The sequence below is a fragment of the Crotalus tigris genome, unplaced genomic scaffold (assembly GCF_016545835.1).
Source record: "Crotalus tigris isolate CLP2741 ecotype Arizona unplaced genomic scaffold, ASM1654583v1 scf7180000023724.639413, whole genome shotgun sequence".
Lineage (NCBI taxonomy): Eukaryota > Metazoa > Chordata > Lepidosauria > Squamata > Viperidae > Crotalus > Crotalus tigris.
The window spans coordinates 215,372-236,932 of NW_024100142.1; the positions used below are offsets into that span (position 1 = coordinate 215,372).

The following is a 21,561-nucleotide window of genomic DNA, read 5'->3' on the forward strand; positions in this document are numbered from 1 at the left end:
GTGTTACTCTCTCATTTCTCAAGATCAAAACTATTATACTTGGATATGAAGCTTGTCAGGTTGGAAAACCTTATTTTCAAGAGTATAGTTTTTATTCTTCATGTTTTAAAAATTAAGAAATATTCAGTAGGAAAACTAAAAGAAGTGCAGATTTTAAGTGGTGGAATAAAATTGTCAGCAAACATTAACAACAATCTAATCTATTCTGGGGGACTGTGCTTTTGAGCAACATGGAAGTGTAAAGGAGCCTACTGGTGCATACTGGTTTGTTTGACTGGATTTAGCCTCTCTCCCCCACACTTGACTTCCAGCTGGCTCTAGGCTGTTTACATTTTAAAAGTAAGAAACAATATTGTAAAGTGAAGAAAAAATATGTACAACCAAAGAAAGCAAGCCTAATGCATCAAAAGAACAATAACAGAGGCTCAACACCCACATTAGCTCCAGATCTGGGAGCAAAGCCAGTTTTTTGAAGATTTCTGAACAACTGCAAAGTGAGAATAGGAACTGTACAGATCTCTTGGAAGAAATGCTATTCCAGAGGGCAGGCACCACAACAGTGAAAGTGTTCTTTTTAAGTCTCAAAGATGACATTGATTGAAGGGACCTGTACATGCCCACTCTGCCTGATCTTATTGGGTGAGCTGACACCATGGGAGATAGGTAGTCTCTCAAATTACCAAGTCTATTGGTAAATTGCACCTGGAGGCTAAATGGTAACTGGTGTAACTCACAAAACAAGAAGGCATGGGCATTTTGTGGTCCAACCATCACTGTCATGGCCAAACCATCATGCTGCTTTCTAGGGAAGCTCCACATGCAGCACATTGCAGTAGTCCATTTTGAATTGACTAGAACTGAGTGATTGTCTGAAGAGCTTCCCACTCTAGGAATGGGCACAACTGGATGTCTTGATAGACCTGTGCAATGACCCTTCTGTCCATAGCTTCCACCTATTCTTTGAACAGAAGCTAAGAGTCCTTAGTGATTCCCATATTGCATACCAGCTCAAATGAGGAAGTGCAGTCCCATTTAAGATCAAAAATGAATTATTCCCAGTTCCAGGAGACCCAGCCACTCAGTTTGCCAGGATGTAGCCTGAGTCTGTTCTTTCCTATTCAGATTTGAACAGCCTCCAGACATTGACATTGTAGTGACACCATCATCTGATGGCTGGAGTTGAGATCTACAATTGAGTATCATCTGGTTTTGGATGCCAGATCAATAGATGGCCTCATCCAGCAGTTTCATGTAGATGTTAAAATGGGAAGAGGTAAAGCACCAAGACTTGAGGCATCTCACAAATGAGGGGCACATCTCCCCATCAACACTGAATTTTAATAGCTCCAGAGAAAAGAGATGAATCAACACAATATAGTGTCCCCTATCTTCACAGCTGCTGCAGAAGGATATCATGATGTATGTTACTAAAAATCACTGAGAGATCAAGAAGAATAAGAGTGGATGCATACTACCCTGTGTTGGCTCCACTAAAGATTATCAACAAATGCAAGTAGTACTGTTCCCGTGCTGTAATCCAACTTGAAACTTGCCTGCAACAAGTCTAGATAGGCTACTTTCTGCAAGACTTTTTGCAAAGTGCTGCCTAACCATCTTAGTAATCTTACCTTAAAGGAAAGATTGGAGACTGAATGTTAGATGTCCAGAATTGTTGAGTTTATTGATAGCTTCTTGGGGAAAGGCTACATTAGGTGTATATTGGTGTATATTACAGGCCACCCAACCAGTCAGAAGAAATAGATGAACTCTTTGCCAACCTGTTAACAAACATATGTAGGAAGCATACCAGAGTACTAATGGGAGACTTCAACTATCCAGATATCAACTGGGAGACCAACTCTGCAGTGAGTGGGAGATAAAACAGATTCCTAACCAACCTAGCTAACAACTTTGTCATCCAAAAGATGGGGGAGGGAATTAGAAGTAAAGCTATACTGAACCTAATTCTTACTAATAGAGAAGAAGTGATAGAAGGAGTTGAAGTTGCTGGAACTTTGGGTGAAAGTGACCACGTCATACTGGATTCAACATAACGCAAACACAAGCAAAAAAAAATTATCCAACTAGTGTCTTAAACTTCAAAAGAGCTGATTTTAATAGAACCTAGGAAAGATTCCATGGATGAAAATCCTAAAGAGGAAAACAACCCAAGAAGTGTGGGACACTCTGAAAAATGCAATCATAAAAGCCCAGTCCAGCAGAATACCACTGAAAAAGAAAAACAAATTCAAGAAAAAAAACAGCATTGCTGCAGAAAGAACTCTGACAAACAGACTAAAAGGACAAGTACAAAAAATGGAAAGAGGGACACATAACCAAGGCTGAGTATCAGCAGACAGCCAGAACAAGCAAAGATGAAATCAGGAAGCAAAGCCTCAGAATGAACAAAGATTTGCAATAGAAATCAAAGATAATTAAAAAAAAAGTTTCTTTCAACATATTAATAACAAGAAAAAATCAAGGAAACTGCAAGTCCACTAAAGAGAGAAGATGGCAAGGACGTAACAGGCAGTAGGGAGAAAGAAGAGCTGCTTAACTCATACTTTGCATCAGTCTTCACACAAAAAGGAATTATAGGCCAACATACCAAAAAAACTACTGCAAAAGATAAACTAGAAACAAAAATTAAAATAAGCAAGAAAATGATAAGAGAACACCTATTTGACCTTGATGAATATAAATCACTTGGACCTAATGGATTATTTTCCAGAGTTCTGAAGGAACTGGCAGATGTTATCTCAGAACCATTGTATCATATTCAAAAATCCTGGAGCACCAGGGAAATACCTGAGGATTGGAAAAGGGCTGATGTGGTTCCCATTTTCAAGAAAGGGAAAAAAAACACTAGACATTCACTTGTCTGAAATGATATAGGTTCTCCTGCTTGAGCAGGAGGCTGGACTAGAAGACCTCCAAGGTCCCTTCCAACTCTATTCTATTCTATTACAGTCTCTTTCAAAGCACTTCCTTCCCCAACATCATTCCATGGATGCAACTGTAGGTTACCTCCTGGACAAAACGGATCTGAATTCAAGAGACAAATGGCTGGAGCATTTCATTGGGAATCACAGATTCAAATTCAGTCCAGTTAATATCACAAGACCATGTCCCAGGCATTTCAAATGGATCTTTCCAATCAAAGTCCATCTCTGAATAGATCTTATCAATCATATCTACCAGAGAGTATGAATGTTCTTCACACTTCAGTCAGTAACCCTTGAAATATTCCTGAGGTCATTCCTGTTCAGCAAAGAAAAAATCATCTTCAAAAAGATTGCCAGACAGCTGTCTATGTATGTGGTAAAGGTGGAGAAATAATGTTTTGCTGCTCTTATTATCACAAGGCAATCCTAAATTGGAATATTATTTGTGTTGGATTGGATTTATAGGGCAGAAACCTGCTTTCTGAGTTATTATAGTAGCATATCATGATGTTAATTATTCTCTTTATAGAACCTTTTCTCCAGTGACTTGGGGCTACATGTATAACCTAGGCTGAGAAAGAGCTTTGTTGGTCAGGAGTGACACTAATTTATTTTTCCATTGCACAATGCAACTTCCTATCCGTGTTTCCCAAAAAATAAGACCGGTCTTATATTAATTTTTGCTCCAAAAGATGCATTAGGGCTTATTTTCCAGGTAGGTTATCATTAAGGCCTCAAAAACTGGATGGTGTTGAGCTCTTAATTTTGGATGAAGAAGCTGAAATGCTGAAAACTAGTAAAATGAGGAAGCACAAAGAAGCAAGGAGTCTGTCCCTAGACAAAGATCAATAGCTGTCTTTCCGTTTGAAAAATATTGAGCAGATGGTCGACTCTAGGTCTGTCTGCTTTAGATCCTATTTGTGAAGTGGAGGTTAATGCAGTGTTTCAAACTCAACTATGTGAAATAGTTATAGAAGGCCTCTGAAGAGAAGGGATTTTTTTGCCATCAAATAATCACAATCAACTATTAAGTGTGAAAATGGAATCTTAGTTAAAATCATAGTTCTCAGGCAAGATCTGTCTCAGAAGAAATTAAGTAGCAGCTAAAACATCTTTGTTTAGAAAAGCATTTTGGATCCTTTAAAAAAACCTCCAAACATGGAGAAAAGCTTTGCTACTGGAATTCTTCTTCATTGGACTGCCTATTTTTGGGCCATAAGCATTTAGTTTAGAGCATGGGAACCTGCAGTATCTGATAAAAGATCCACTGCATTTAGGATGGGGCAGGCATCAAGGGCATTGAAGAATTACTGTGGAGATTAAAAAGTCATATATCCACTTCTAGGGGAGGAATAAATCTAATCTTGCTTATTTCTTAGTCTTCAGAGTGATGGTTTAGAGGCTAGCATTCGGAGAAGGAGAAATAGGGAAAAGCTATATTGTTAACTGAAAACAAAGTACAGAGTGTGTGCTATTTGTTGGAACAGTGGTTCTCAACCTGTGGGTCGGGACCCCATTTGAGGTCAAATGACCATTTCACAGGGGTCACCAAACCACACTGTCTGCCATTTTTTCCCTTTTCCCTAGCTGTTCTACTCCCTCTTATTGGTGGCCACACCCACTTGGGGGTCACCACAACATGGGGAACTGTATTATGGGGTCACGGCATTAGAAAGGTTGAGAACCCTGTGTTGGAATAAAAGAGATGAAAGAAAAGAATTGGATACAAGGCATGCGTGTCCTATCTATTTCTTGATCCTTTTCTATCTTTGACTCCATCTCTGGCAGCTAAAAGTTGATATGACAAATCAACTCTCAATTCACTTTTGCTAGCGGCAACATTGCATAGAAATGGACTATAAAAACAAAGTGTAAGTGAACAGTGACAATATTTTTTAGCCAAACATATATTAACAAGGGCTTTTCCTGGTTGTTCTTCTCTGACTATAAACGGAAATCTTCTTGCATGAGGGGGTTGCCATGACATTACTAGGGGAATCTCAGAATGATTTTTGAAGTCCATCCAATTGGCTGTGCTTGATCATGCTACAATGCATCTTCTGTGCCAGTGATGGCGAGCCTTTTAGAGACCTTGCCCAAACTGCAACCCACTTATTTATCACTAAGTGCCAGGACTGCATCAGCATTGTGGTGCCCTCAGGGGGAGAGGGGAGCATGACCCACTGGGTGGGAGTGGCTGCGGTAGTAACGGCAGACTGAGTGGACGTGGCCACCTTGATGTTGCTTGTGTGGGGGATGCCTGTGGGGGCTGGGGGAGATCCAGAGGGTCTCTGGTGGGTGGGGTAGTGGGCAGGAGGCTCATCCTGTGGAATGAGGCAGGGGTCATTGCTGCGGGCAAGGTGAGGTCAGCGAGCGCATGGGAGCATGCTCTACCACCTCTACTTGAGTTTGCTAGCCAGCTGCTTTACCTCCTTTGTGCTGGGTGAGGCTGCCGCTCCAGGCACCAATGGTGGCCTAATGGACCTGCATGAGCTGAGGCGGCAAGTGTGCCCACAGAGAGGGCTCTGAGTGCTGCCTCTGGCACGGGTGCCATAGGTTCGCCATCACTGTTCTATGCTATGGGGTCTGAGGCCTAGGTGAATCCTCTATTGCTTTTGGTCATGGGGAGGGAGGAAGTTGTCTAAAGTTGTCAGCTCTGAACTAAGCTGGGCTATATCCTCTGCATAGCTGCCTTACTAGTAGAAACTGGCAGGTGAATTTTTCTAAAATGATTTATCTGTATAGGGAAAAACTTTCTTGTTGATTCCTGTCAATTGAGTGGCCTGGGAAGTTTAGGCACAGGCAATGGCAGGCCAAAAAACTGCCTGGATCCCACTTGACTTGAATACTTCACTTTTTTAAGGTAGAGATTTGGGAGTGGGGTGTTACTACCCTTAAAAAGAGCTGGATGGCTCTCTCTCTTTCCACGGTGAGAGGGAGGGAGGGAGGAATACATGCATCTCTTTCTCATCTGCCTGCCAAGATACCTAATGATAAAATACTTGTTGAATATAAGAAGAGAAGTAAAATTTTCTCCTCCCAGTCCTTTGCTGTTGCCTCCCCTTAGGTGTTTTCTTTGCTAGCTGAGGTTTCCTTTATGTAGTTGTTCAGTCAGTGCCTTGCAAATTTCTCTTTTTTTAACCATCATGCTAACAGGCAGTTTTCTAAGAACTACCTATTAACACTACATTAATCCTTTGGTTCTAAAAGTAGTAGAGATGAAATTTAGCATCCTGGAAATTTGCTGTTTGAGAAATTAAATTTCTATCCTTTAGGCTATGAAGAAGATTATGGATAGTGGCTTGTGAAAAGAGGGGCAAGGGATAATAAGAAAATTAAGTGGTCCTGGAGGATGATAGCATCCATTAAATTAGCAGATTAAATTGTACCAAATATGTGCTTAATTCAGATATTGTAATAAGACTGGGAACTGGGCTTTCATGTATCAGAACTTACTTACCAGTTTTGTTTAGCCTTTATTACATGTATTGCAGTCTGTTTGAGAAACTAGAAAACCATTTTTCTTAGTAAGTGCAGCTTCTGTAAGATATTGAAGTGAGATTCTTCTGAACTTATATTTTAAAAGGATACTATGCCCTGCAAAAGTACATCTATATTTAGTGTGCATGCAAGGGCAATTACAGGGGAGCATAAAAGAAGTCAAGATGGCAGTTTACCCACACAACTGAGGTTCTGCCTTGTTTATGTGGTTGCTTTTTACAACCACATGTAAAAAGGGGGGACTTCAATTGGCCCTCTGTCTTGACCTTCTTATACTGCACTCTGGTCTCCCACAGAGGCCCTTGTATGAATACATGTCCAACAGACCAATAAGTCTATTTGGTAATTTAAGGACATGTTGATATGAGTGCCGTGGTGGGTATGGCAAGTCCTGTGTCAAAAGGCAAACAAGGCACTAGTCACCACTATTTTATTTCTCACAATTTATACAAAATCCAAAGGCATTGTTGCAAGTAGAGGTTATATCTGAAGCTTGGATTTTGTTTTTCTCATTTCCTATCATGTTTTAAAAGAAAACTATCTTGAAAAATAAATGAGTAGATCAGAGCATGGCAGGTACCAATGACTGTGTTGGCAGGTACATTATTGTCTTCTGTAGCCACACTGAAGACCCAGCAAACATGACTTAAGCTGTTTAAAATTTAATGGGAGTTGCATAGTCTTATTCCTTTTTTAATTATAGAAGTCCATCATGTGAAAGAGGAATACATTTTCAAAAACCAAGCATAGGTCTTTTTTTTTTTTTAGGTGAAATGTTCTGTTTCTTATTTGCAGCTGTAGCTTAGCCAAAGAAATATTTGTTTCTCTTGAGGGCAACAATATTGTCTTTATGAAGGGGTGTTATGCAGCCTTGATCAAACATTTATATTGGAGAGCAAAGCTTATAAATATCTGATGTTTTTATTTTCAGGACAGCTCATGCAGATTTGTGACTGATATTGAAATAATTGGGAATTAATTAATAATTCAGATTTGAAGACAGTTAGCATTCTATTTTGGGAGGACATGTTGACTGGTTTAATTCTTGATATCATTTTATTAACCACATAAGATTTTGTCTGAGAACTTGATCAAAATAGAAGGTATAAGTGCCTTAATGCAGAAAGACTGAATAGAAATTTGGGAGACACTCAGAATTCTTGGGTTCTGTAGAAAAGTTGCAATTCATTTGCAGAAAATCTAAGAATCCATTTCAAGATAGAACAACTTCTAAGCTTTCTTTATGTGGGTGTTGTGATGGCTTATAGCTTTTCCTGACAGTTGGTAAAAACTATATCTGGTGGGAGAGAAGATTGATACTGGTTTTATTTTTGATAGGATGAAGGAGGCTGTGTGGAGCAAAATAAGGTGACCAACCGTCCTCCTTTAGGGAGGACAATCCTCCTTTTGTAAGTTCTGTCCTCCCTCAAAAAGTGTCCTCCTTCATGTCTTCCTTTTCAATATTTGAAGACTAATCTGCAGGGCTTTTTTTTTTTCCCCTCATAGAACGCTCAGAACGGCGTTCCGGCACCTTTTTTTGATGTTTTTTTTTCAACTTTTGCATGAGCTGTGCTACTCCCACTATTGACTTTCGAAAGCTAATAGGACTTGCTGCTGAGCGCGCCAAAACACCCAGCTGGCAAATTTTGCACATGCAAGTTGTCTGTATTATTTTTGCAATGAATAAAATGTTTCTTTTATTTACAATATTTTTTTCTTCAATTTATTTGTGTCCTCCTTTTCATTGTAAAAAAGTTAGTCACCTTAAGCAAAAACAATATTATATCATTCTATCCAATTCTAACTCCACTCTTGCCAAATTTATATTTTGTATGAAATTCCATTTTAACAACCTTGTTTCAGAAGCATTACTATGGACTATTTGATGTAATTTATGTATTCTCATTTCTTGTTGTTGCAGTGTGAAAAGAAGGGCCTTAAAAACTACTTGTTTCTTGTAATCTATTTTATCTAGAAGCATCCTTTTCTTATAGATGTTATATAGCAAAAACAGTTGTTTCAGAAAGGTACAAATTTTAAGAAATCCATTGTAACTATGAAATAATAAAATGGAGCAAACGTTTATGCAAAAATATAACTTTTACATAGGATCAGGACAAACAGGAAATCTTAGCATGAAAAAGATTATAATCTCAGCATCATCTACTATTAAAAATATTTAATTTTAAGACATCTATGACAATTCTCAGTATCCAGGTCATGGTGGTCCCAAAAGTGCTTTCCCCCCCCCCCCAAAAGGCAACTGGACTTTGTTTGTTTTTTTCCTTGAAGACGTTTCACTTCTCATCCAAGAAGCTTCTTCAGCTTTAATTTTAAAACATCATCTTTAATTGAACAATTATGACATGGGATGAGCTCTACCCTTATCTTATCTCATATTACTTTTTAAAGTATAATTCTTTGAAAAAAATCAATACTTTTGGTTTGCTTTTTGGTGCAATTGCTATTGGAGAAAGTACAACTAGGGTAAAAATATTGCTTTTATTTTTAGCTCGGTCCCTTTCATGATCTCTGTACAATGGGAATTGCAAGTCAAACACAAAACAAGTGCATCCAGGGTTGCATAGGTCAAGAGTATCATCCCAACTCTCATTTGCACTCCAAGTTTTGAAGCTGTTCCATCTGTCATGATTCCTGGTTTTGCCAAATGTTTGTCTCCATCTGTTAATGACATCTGGTTCCACCTGCCATTAGCTGTTGTGCCTCACTAAGTTGGATATCTGCCATCACTGACTGCCCTAATCTGCAGCCAATAGAGACCCATTTGAATAAAGCTTTATGGCTGTCTCTAAATGCTGATCTTGGTGCATGGCAGTGATTACATCTGAGTTGAATACATAGGGGCTGCAAACATTTGTGACGCTCTTTCTTTTTTCTCTGAAGCCATTTGTTCCCTACTATGCCCCAATCTTCCTAACTGTATCTCTCACAAGCGGACAGTGGAGTTACACATGATGAATTTACTAGCTCTTTTAATTAGATTGGGGAGGATCATTTTGCTGCCCCTTTCCCTGCTTGCTTCAGAAAAATTCAACTGGCTGCATTTCTTTAGATAGTGGGGCACTCCACTTAATGCTCCAGGCTGCATCTGAGAGGAGTGTGCAGTTTGTATTGTTGTTGGGTTGCATCTCAGTGGAATACATAATTGCAATAAGTTAATTTATGGCCCTTGTTGAATGCGTTAGTATTTCATCTATACAGTATGCTGTAGGGAAAACAATGAATCGCCCTCTTTCTAAACAGACAGGCTGCTTTTTCCATGTCATCCAGTCTATGGACATATAAATTACTTACACGACACTTGGAATTTGCAGAGCATTTATGAATGTTTTATCAATAGTCTCACAACCCCATCAAACTGACTATTCTCATTTTACAGAAACAAAATTGCTCTTATCTAAGCCCCTAGCACAGGGCTTTTCAACTGGTGGTACGCATACTACCGGTGGTACTTTGGCACCTGGTAGGTGGTACGTGACCATCCTAGAGAAGGGGGAGAGGGGGGAGAGGAATGAGCTGAAGCGGCGGCACTGCTACACAAGCAGTGCGTAGCTGTAGGTGCATGGAAAAGGAGGGCAGATAGAGGAAAGGATATAAAAAGAGGAGATTTTGGCAGGAAAGGGCCAGCGAGGGGCTGCCCCTGCCCTACTCCCTGGGTGCGAGCACTGGGCAACCCTGCTGACTGCTTAGAAAGAAAAGAGGCAAGCCCAGAGTTGAAGTCCACATGCCTTAAAATTGTCAAGGTTGAGAAACACTGAGCTAGACTGTTAATATTTTAAAGAGCTAATGCTGTTAAATGGTACTGGAGTTTGGTATAGTAGTAAAGGCACCAAGCCAGAAACTGAGAAACCCTGGGTTTTAGTCCTGCAAAGGTAGCTGGATGACCTTGAGCCAGTCATTCTCTCTCAGCCCTAGGAAGGAAACAGTGGGAAACCACTTCTGAAATCTTGCCAAGAAAACTTGTGGAACTAGTCTAGGCAGTCATCAAGTCAAAAACACGCAAACACACCCAAGCACGCATGCACGCACACACACACACACACACACACACACACACACACACACACACACACTGATACTAAGGATGCCAAACGTTCATATTCCTGAATATGAAATTCTTATCTTCAAACTCATATTTTGATATCTAGAATTACATAATGCCTGCAACAGTGTTTTGCATGTGTTTATTTCAAACCTTGACTGAGGAAGCAACCTAGAAGGAGAGAGAAACAGCTGGAGCTGAAGATGAATAAAATGAAATGTAGAGAAAATTGACAACAAAGATGGAGAAGAAAGCAGGCAAGAGAGACCTGAATATGAATGAGTGTGAACAGAGATGTCCGAAAGATGCTTTTTCACAAGGCAGTTTGACTTTCTTGTTTTTCTTTGAAGATGTTTCGCTTCTCAGCCAAGATGCTTCTTCAGCTCTGGTTGGATGGTGGGGAATGGAAAGATTTATATTCCTTGCAGATAGCTGTTCATTTGCATTCTTTTAGCAAGTCATTAATGCTATCTGGAAGCTTTTCTGTGTCGGAAGGGTCCCCTGAGTAGGGCAAATGTGTGTGGAGCCTTCTTGGAACTGTTGAAAGGACTGTGTTGTAGACTGGAGATAGATGATGCCATATCTCTCCACCCCAAGCATAAAACACTGAGACAAGGCAAAATCCACATTTTGGATAGAGAGGAGCGCTGGTTTGAAAGAGGGGTCAAAGAGGCCATCCATGTGAAAATTGAACAGCCCTCTCTCAACAGAGGGGGAGGAATATGACATCTATCAAAGATGATGTCTTCAAAACAAAAAACAAAAAAAACAAGAAAGTCCAGTTGCCTCCCGAAAAAGCATCTTTGGGATAACTATGACTTGGCTGACTGAGAATCTCCATAGACACTGAATAGAGAGATGGTAAGAGAGAGAGTATTTGGTATTTCTAATTCTGCCTTTTCTGGCATGTGATTCATAGAACTTTTAAGAGAATGTGATTCTCAGGTTATAAAAAAAAAACCCCACCCTATCCGCTGTACAATATACAAAGACCATATTTAGCTATATAGTTAAGTTAAAAATGTGTCTTTCTCATGCAGGCTCAACATACTATGACAATGTCCGTCCACTAGCCTATCCAGATTCAGATGCTGTTCTTATCTGTTTTGACATTAGCCGTCCTGAAACTCTGGACAGTGTCCTTAAAAAGGTGAGATTGCTAAAGGTGCTACTGAAGTGGAATATGAAGATGTGATGGTAAAACTAAGAAGAGCTTATTTTATTTTTGAAATATAGGTTTTCCTATCACCTGGAGACAAAGAGGAACTCTCCTTCAAAATCACAATTGTATCACTATAGTTTAAAAACAGTGTATTATGAGAAATGCTAAACATCTGATTAATAATGGAAAATTGAAATATTGCAAAATTATCAAAATGTGTCATAGAAACATGAAAAGACAAATGGTGTTGGAAAAATAGCACTGATAAATCCACTCATTGGAGGGTTGCCGTTAACCAGGGATGTCAAACTGGCAGCCCACTGGCCGGATGCGTCATGTGCAGGCCATGCCCATCCCAGCTCCGCAAAGGCAAAAAAACGTCACGGTACATCACAATATGTCATGCAATGTGATCGAGTTTGATACCTGTGCAATAAACCCTTTATTTGCTCAAATAAATAAATAAATAGATAGATTTGAAACTCAGTAAAGCAAAGCACAATAAAATGAGCTATGTCTGTATATTTAAAAAAAACAAGGAAAACAGAGCATGTCTCTATCTCAAACCTTGTAGTCTAATTTTGGAAAGCATCCTCGGTTTTTGCACATGTTGACAACTTTTATGTGTCTCGGGACTGGAATGGTGGCTTCCTACACCAGATACAATTAGTCTTTAATTTATAGCCAGTAGTGGGATTCAGCTGATTCACACCACTTTGGCAGAACCCAATACCTATTTTTTTTTTTTTTTGTTAAATTCAGCAAACCAGTTATGATCATCTGTCAGTGTAGAAACTAAAAAAGCAGGAAATGTAACCTAGGGAAAGATACACTACTCTGGACTCCTTGTAATATTCTGGGAATATCACAAGATAAACTACCTTCACTTTTCAACAGTGATACAAGTAAAATTTGACCGGATTTCCTCCAGAGGAATTTAGGAGTTTCTGTCGGGGATAGTGGCATCCTCAGCCACACAGCGGTACCTGGAGACGCCCAGACTAATTGTTCCAATCCAATTCCCTTTATTCCCACTTTGTACCAGATTCAATCCTGTGCTGCCCCCTCTGTAGAGCTTGGAATACTTATAGTCACTGCTACATCTCTTTGAGCAGGGAAGACGCACATCTAAACACAGTCCCCATGAAAGGACCTCCGGAGCTGCCCCTTCTCCTTCTCTCTCTCTGTGGGATGCCCCTGAGCTTGGTCCAGCGGGAGGAGGAGGTTTCCATGGGAAAGGACCTGGCCCTTCGAGGCTGAGTGGCACTGTGCTTCTGGGAGGAGGCGGGGGCCGAAGCTGTGTGGCGGGGGAGGTACGCACCCATGGATGCTGGAGGGGGCTCTACACTGCCATAGTTCCTCTCCCCGCCTTCCCTTTAGGCGGGGGCTGGAGCACTAGTGGGAGGAGAAGGAACAGGAGGCGACTGCAGCCACAGCAACTTGGAGCAGCTGTGCAGGTTCCCTGCTCTTGCCTTGACTGGACATCTCTACCTCCTCCTCCCGCCTCTTGGCTGGGGCTCCTTTTCCCTTTTCCTCATCCATGGCAACCTCAGTCCCATCACTCCCTCAATATTGCCCCTGTTCCCCGCCTTCTGCCATCACATCTGCCCCCTCTCTGTCTTTTCAAGGACCTTTAATGGCTTGGACTCTCCAGTGACCACTACCTGACTTGTTTGTGCCACTGGTGGCCACCACAATGAGTAAAATGAGTAAAAAAGCCCATGCACAGTGAGGCGGGGCAGGACTTAGGCATAGACGCTTCATCTCTCTAGTTACCGATTGGTACATATGGAAAAGAGGATGAGGCTACCAAGTATTAGCTGGGGTTGTGGCAGAGAATTGGTTGTTAAACTATTTGAATCCCACCACTACTTATAGCCATTATAGTGACCCTTATCAAAGTTACAACAGCCCTGAAAAAAGTGACTTACACAGTATCCCCTAGGTCGTGTGATCAAAATTCTGGCACTTGGCATCCGGCATGTATTTACAGTGGTTGCAGTGATCCAGGGCCACGTGTGATTGCTATTTGTGAACTTCCCAGCCTCCTCCTGACAAGCAAAGTTAATGGGAGAAGCCAGATCTTCTTGACTGCATGTTTCATTTAATTGTAGTGATTTGCTTAACAATGGGAAAAAGGTCATAACATTAGATGCAACTCATTTAACAACTGCCTTGGAAATAATGGTCTCAATTTTGTTCATAAGTGGAGGGTTTTGTGTGTACAGAATCTGACACATAGAAATTATTATTGTTTCATTGTGTTGCTGCTTGTAAAAAGGTTAGGTTCCTACTCATTAGTATCTCCATTTTTTTGTTGGAAACATGGCTGTGGGGTTAAAAAAAGTGTGATATGGGCATGAGGTGGAATAATTGAGCCAATGGCATTGCCTAATTATATTAAATAATTTTTAATTTAATTCTTTATATTTTTTTCTCTTATAGTGGCAGGGGGAGACCCAAGAATTCTGCCCTAGTGCCAAAGTAGTTTTGGTGGGCTGCAAACTGGACATGCGCACAGACTTGAATACTTTACGGGAACTCTCCAAACAACGCCTTATCCCTGTTACACATGAGCAGGTGTTTATCTTGCCTTTAATTAAAATATGGGTTAGCCTTGGTTAAGCCTCAACTTGCTGCCATGGGGGGGGGGGGGAGGAGTGAGGTCACAGAGGACTGATACAAATCCCCATGAATACCTATGGCAGGAAATTTGGGACTTAACCTGGGCTAGTTCTGACAGTAGCCATATAAGTTTGCTGATACAATTAATCAGACTGATTCAAGAGACCAAATCATTTTGTGGTATCTCTATGGAACACCTTATCATGAAAGAACTGCCAAGTGTTAATGTAGCTAAATAGTAATAATATAGGTAGTCCTCAACTTACAACAGTTTGTTTAGTGACTGTTCAAAGTTACAACAGCACTGAATAAAATGACTTATGACCATTTTTCAGTTAGTCTTTGCAGCATTCCCATGATCATGTGATCAAAATACAGATGCTTGGCAACTGGTTCACATTTATGACAGTTGCAGTGTCCCAGGATCATGTGATCACCTTTTGTGATCTTCTGACAAGCAAAGTCAATGGGGAAGCCAGATCCACCTAACAACCGAGTTACTAACATATCAACTTCAGTGATTCACTTAACAACTGTGGGAAGAAATGTCCTAATATGGGGCAAAACTCATTTAACAAATGTCTGACTTAACAACAGAAATTTTGGGCTCATTTGTGGTCAAAGACTACCTGTAATTTGGGCAGCTTAACCTTGCCTGAAAGCATGGATTTTAATTGATGCTGGGCTTTCATCCATATTTTATATTTTACAGTTCTAATTTGGCTCCGTATTTGGATTTAGATTTCTACTGCTTTCATATTTCAATGCTTCCATTTTAATTGTGTCTTGTCTTTTCTTCTTTTCTTTTTTCTTCTTCTTTTCTTTTCAGTAATCTATCCTGAGGGCCTTTTTAAACTTCTAAATGCATTATTAAATATATTGAACTATAGTAAACCTCAGAACGAGAAGTCCCTCATTGTGGAGGCATGCAGGGTTGAGCCCCAGTACTGTCTTTTTTTTAAAGAGGTGAATTGGATCCTGACTTGTGCTTATTTTGCTAAAATTGATCATAGAGGCCAAGGTGCATCAGCCATGGGTATATGCAGAGGAAAATAACAAATCCTTTTCTGTCTTAATGATTTACATACCTGTGTGCACTGTAACAGCATTTGGACAAACCATGCTAATGCCAAAATGATATCTGTGTGATTACATCATTGTGCAAATGCCACAGTTATGTGCAGTTAGTCCTTGACTTATGACCAAAATGGAGCATTTATATTTATAAGTTGTGCCAATGTTAAGTAGGTCATCCTGTGACCATGCCCAGTTTTACTACCTTTTTTGCAGTGGTTCTTAAGTGAATGTAGTGGTCATAAGGGAATGCCATGGTCATTAAATAAACCCATTGTCCTCAATGGGTGTTTCTTGCCAAAAACCAGAAATAAACACAAGTTTCTGAAAAATAACACTGTAGATCATGGTCACACAATTACAGGATGCTGCAAACAGCCATAAATGTCGGCCAATTGCTAAGCGCCTAAAATGTGATCACATGACTAAAGGGGCAGCTGTCAGAACTTCGTACTTTTTTTTGAGTCTTTGGATCAGTAGAGGACTACCTGTATTTGCATATGACACCTAACAATCTACCTGATCTTAGCTGATCTTAGCTGTGATGCTTGCATGACATCATGCTCTCCTTGGGCCTCCCCACAGATGACCAAGCACATGTATTTTTTTCCCTCTTCCTTTTATGCATATACACAAAAGTGCTTTTTAGCAGTAAATAACTGCAGAGTAGTCTAAAATACTGATCCACTCTGTGATTCAAACAGATGAAAATGCACAGTATAAAAACTTCTAATAAGAAAAAGTACCCCTCCCAGCAGAGGCAGTTTTAATTTTAGATGAATTTCTTATTTATCTGAGCTGGTGTGTTCCCTGAGTTTCTCTTAATGTCTTTTAAAACAGTACTGCAATCTGCCTTGTCCTGCCTATGCAGATGAGCAAAGCCCTGTGCATTCAAAAGTTCCCTGAAATAACTGATAACGGAAAGAGGAGAAACAACAATATGAAGTCCAACAGAATGAAGTTCTAGGGCTAGAGGCTCCATTGCTGCTAATTCCACCAGCAGAATCTTCTGCTCCATATCCCAGTTGCAACCTTCCAAAGGGGAAAGCTGTGCTAGCTTGTTTTTAACCTTCTTTCCCACCTTGACATTCACAGATCCTACCATGTTTCACACCCTCCCTCTTTTAGACATAGTGCCTCCTGCTCCATTTTTAAAAGACACCCCCTGTATCCTATCTTCCAGGGAAAGTATTAAAATTAATTAAAAGCTGTGAAAGAAACACAGAGAGGTGATAGGTACTTGTCAGAATGTGGGGGAGGAGAAGGGAGGTGATTGCAATGTAACAAGCAATTACCTGACTAGGGTGAGGGGAAGAAAACAAAAGGCTGTGGATGAAATTCTGGCATAATGCAATAATCTGTTTTCCCTTTACAGGGCAGCATGCTGGCCCGGCAGTTGGGTGCTGTGGCATATGTAGAATGCTCTTCCAAAGTGTCAGAGAATAGTGTGCGGGATGTTTTCCATGTGACCACACTGGCCTCAGTCAATCGGATTCATAAGCACCTCAAGCGCAGCAACTCAAAGCGAGGACTGAAGCGGATTACGCAGATGCCTGGACGGACAGATTTATTGACTGATTCTGAGATCCGCAAAGACCGGGCCAAAAGCTGCTCGGTGATGTGAGAGCCAGCACAACTGCAGAGGGGCTGAAGTATAGCACTGCCTGTCCATATCACTTTGTGTAGTAACTGGGAATGGAAGGTTCTCTGCACTGAGGGCCACATTCCCCACGATGTAGGTCAGAACAAACCTACAAGGCCTGTCTGGAAGCTGAGTTGGGAGGGATCTGCCTGAAACTGCAAAATGCTCAGCATAGTGCAAAAGCATCTAGATGGCCCACAGTTGCACAAAATACAGAAATGCTCAGGTAGTAGACATCTTCCAAAGAAAGGAATACTTCCCCATGAGAAGCACTGGAGGTGATAAATACTTCAAATCTTCTTAAGAGTTATTATTTCAGAATTAGTTTCAAATGTGATGTCCAGACAACCCAAGTATCTGGCATTTTTGGTTGCTGTGGGGTGTGGCAATCAGTCCACGCCCACAGCATGTGTGCACATGTATATTTGTGCTCATGCTTGAGGGCAGTCATGGAATAAAAGAGTTACAGAAGAGTCAGAGCAAATGGTGGTAATTTTAGATGAAAAATGGGAACAATTAGGGTGGCGGGGGGGGGAGGGGAAAGGACTGATAGTTTTGGACAGCTCCCAGGGCATTTGACACTCTGGATTAACTGACAGGTCATTTTGTCTCAAAGGTGTTTTTTCAAAAGGCAGCTGAACTTTCTTTGTTTTTCCTCATGTTGTGCCATGAGGACTGCAGTCATTCTCCACCATTCAGTCAGAACTGAGAAAGCTTCTTGCATGACAAGTGAAATATCTTCAAGGAAAAATCAAGAAAGTCCAGCTGCCTTTTGAAAGAGCACCTTTGGGACCACCATGACTTGGATGATTGAGAATCTCCATAGACATTTGACAGGTCACTTTGCTACATCAGAGACAATTGCCAAGAAAGTAGCTCTTTTGGAAGAGATGGTTTTCATTATCTCTACCAAGGGTGAAAGCTGGAAGGCTCAAAAGTTGTGTCCACTGGAGCCTTTGTTTTCAATAACAGTTGCTGTGGTGTTCACTTGACTTGTATGACACCTACAAGTCCTTTTTGTCTACAAATTTGATAGTCTGTCATGACCATGGCTGCATCATAGGCAAGAATCAGTTCTTCTTGGTCCCCATTCTTGTTTCACGATCTCCTTTCATGGGATGATGCACATGGATAGGATTGAAGGAATGCCTTTTGCTCCTGGGAAGGAGAAAAAAAGGATAGCTGACGGGTAGTAAAATGTCTCTAACATTGTAAATCAGATATTGGGAAATGCATTGCTGTTCCATCTTTTGATTTGGGCTGCATTTCTTTGAGGTGGATGTTGCTGTAGAGGTGTAACCTACCTCAGATTGTTGGCAATTCAACTGTTTTTGATTACACGGGAGTGGGGAAAAGTCAAGATGCAGGCTTTCATAATTATTTCAATATTTAATGGCTCTTGGATCGCAGTGTGATCCTAATGTGTCTACAGATATCTTTCTTGGTGCTCTGTAAACTCTTGGCTCCCAGAATCTAAAAGATTCTTAAATTAAAAATAAATGGCATGGAGCAGAACAGTAGCAGCCAGCTTCATCTTTATTTCCAAGAATACTTTGAGGTATTAATGACATTTTAAAAGGTAAAATAATGATGGTGTATTATCTATATAGATGCCACCAAATTATTCTAACTCATGTCATAATAAAATGAAATACAATTAAAACATCACAAGGGAAAAACCCAGATATAATAGCCATGCTAAAAAATACTTAACTAAAATTTTAGTTCTTGGCATTAAAATTGTATGGCACCAGGATCCCATATAACTAAGAAAATAATATTACTAACAATAAATAAAATGAATAAAAAAGACAAAATGGATTTATGGGAGTCTGAAGGAATTTGTTGCTTTCATCAGAAGGATGAGAACAGAAACATGGTAGCATACCAGCAGCTCCATCCTTTTTGTACATGTGTGCAACAACAGCACATTAAGAGCAGAATTTGTGTTACAATATCATGATACTGTTTTAGTTATTCTGCCTCATCTGCAAATGTCACTGGTTATATGGCTGGGGGGGGGTGTTAAATTGGATTAGCAGACAATACAATAACTATAAGAGGCGGCAGCAAGCCAGTTTACCTTCTAATCAGCATTTTGCAAGTAATCATGCTAACCATGGTAACATAATTTCTACCATGGTTGCAAAAGCACCCAACATACTTTCAAAATTCTAGTAGTCCAAAAGAGTCAGGGCCTTCTCATCAAATATTACATAAAAAAGGACTTCTTTTGAGCAAGTGAAGGACCCTAAAGCTTTAATGATGCAAGTTCTTGAGGAAGACAAATGGGACATTTGTGCTGCTACAGACAAACTGCCTATGAACTGATCTCCAGATAGGTTGGGATTATGACTCCCAATATTTCCCTGAACGAAGTGGAATAGTGACTGAGAATTTTTAAGAGTTATATAATCCTAACCCAACCAAGTAAGGTTGTTCCTGTAGATCTGTATTTTTCAAACATGAAAAATTTACATTAAGACATGTAGACTTCATCTCCTAGAATTTCCTAGCCACCATTGATAGCTGTTGGCAATGGGGAACACCCAGAATTTCCCACGCTGGAAGTTGAAGTCCATACATCTTAAAACTTGCAATTTTGAAAAAAAAACTGCTGTAGATCATCAGTTGTTTCTGGTCTCTTGTATTGCTTAGAATATGATTTTAAAAGATGGGCCATTGAACCTTTGTTCTGATCTCCTATGAAATGATAAACTACCTCAGATCTCTGGAAATCACAAAATCAGAAATTTTGCAATCTCCTTGTGCCATGAACTACTATGGATGACTTCCTTCACCAGGAAGAATCATTCACATGCAGGATTAATAAGGGCTGCCTGTGTTTTTTGTCTGCTCCTTCCCCCCCCCCCGCAAGGTCCAGTTGTTTCTATGCTGGATTTGAATACAGCAACTCCATTGTCTTGGCCTTATATTCCAAAGCTATGCACAGCTGGTATTCTGGCATTCCTCTTTTTTAAAGCTTGGTATGGTTTGGGATTTTGACATAGGTCTTCTCAAATCACAGGGAACCACAGTACAATTGTGCAAAAATGTAGCCCGTCAGCAAAGTATTTATTTGGCATAATGAGTCTGGGAGTGATGTTCTCAGACATATTATAGAACTATTTCTTACTCACTTAAGAAGGAACAGGTCAAATAATATTGAATTTAGGTATCCAGTTATCATCAAGGACTAAAATTTTAATATATAGACTGCCTTCCCTAATCCCACAAAGAGCTTATTAAAAATCAGTTCTTCCTTCAAATTGCTTTCCTTGATTGTAACCATAAACATATTCAATATCCATTCTGAAATGACTACAAGTTTGCCAAACCATGTTTGCTTCTCAATTATTTGATGCCTCCTTATTTCCTAAGAAAAGCAAGATTCCCACAATTCTGGGACAGCAGATTTTCAACACTATTAAAGTTAGGGTTTAAGAACTTTTTCCCCTTTTTTGGTAGGACTTCTTTTTCCAAAAAGAGCCATGACAAATAGCATGAAACCAAAGGCAAAGGTCGACAGCCTCTTTTCTTGACCTGTAACATGGTGAAAAAGAAATTCTGTTCTTACTGGAAGTCTCAACTAGTTGCTTACAAAGTACTGAATGAAGGGACAAGGCCCATGCTAGTCCTAAATACTAACAGGTGCCTTTGAGTATGAATGAGTAGCTGCACAACCGAATGATGGATTGGTGTGTGTGTGTGTGTGTGTGCGCGCGCATGTATGTGCACACATGGTAAGAACCTGTGTACCCTTCACCTGCCAAATCTTGAGCTGCACTTGGAGAACACTATGTTGATGACAGCTGCCTGAGCTGTATGACTGACAAGTTGTGAGATTAAGAACAAGCCGTCATAGTTTCCCCCCCCCCATGGTGATGAGAATCATCATTATTTATTAACCTTCTTAATGTAATAATGCAAATATTACACTGTCTTCATTAATCGTTAATGGTATCCTCCCAATGCAATACTTTTATACAGCTTCATAAATTACAATACAGTACTAATTACCAATAGATCCCTGATAGAAAAAATGCATTGGAGCTTATATCATGTCACCTTATCTCCATATTTACAAATACATTTTCAAACAGGACAAATGTAGTTTGTGAGATTACACAGCATTTATTCTACTGTCCCTGGATAATGGGTGGATTCCTAGTAGACAATCACTTAAATATGAGCCAGCAGTGTGCTGCAGCTGCCAAAAAAAACCCAACACAATTCTAGGCTGCATTAACAGTGGGATAGAATCAAGATCACGTGAAGTGTTAATACCACTTTATAATGCCTTGGTAAGGCCACTCTTGGAATATTGCATTCAGTTTTGGTCACGATGTAAAAAAGATGCTGAGACTCTAGAAAGAGTACCGAGAAGAGCAACAAATATGATCAGGGGACTGGAGGCTAAAACATATAAGGAAAGGCTGCTGGAATTGGGTATGTCTAGTTTAATGAAGAAAAGGACTAGAGGTGACATGATAACAATGTTTCAATATCTCAGGGGTTGCTACAAAGAGGAGGGAGTCAAGCTGTTCTT

At 40.1% G+C, this 21,561-nt stretch overlaps 1 protein-coding gene across 1 annotated transcript in view; it reads left to right on the top strand.

Moving 5' to 3' along the window:
• RND2 (Rho family GTPase 2) overlaps window positions 1-18,527 on the top strand; it is a 32,426-nt gene extending 13,899 nt beyond the window's left edge. Inside the window, exons 3-5 of the mRNA XM_039321288.1 lie at window positions 11,550-11,659; window positions 14,117-14,251; window positions 16,746-18,527. Of these exons, the coding sequence (XP_039177222.1) occupies window positions 11,550-11,659; window positions 14,117-14,251; window positions 16,746-16,994 (494 nt within the window). The 3' untranslated portion in view covers window positions 16,995-18,527. The remainder of the gene's footprint in view (window positions 1-11,549; window positions 11,660-14,116; window positions 14,252-16,745) is intronic.
• The last annotated feature ends 3,034 nt before the right edge of the window (window positions 18,528-21,561 follow it).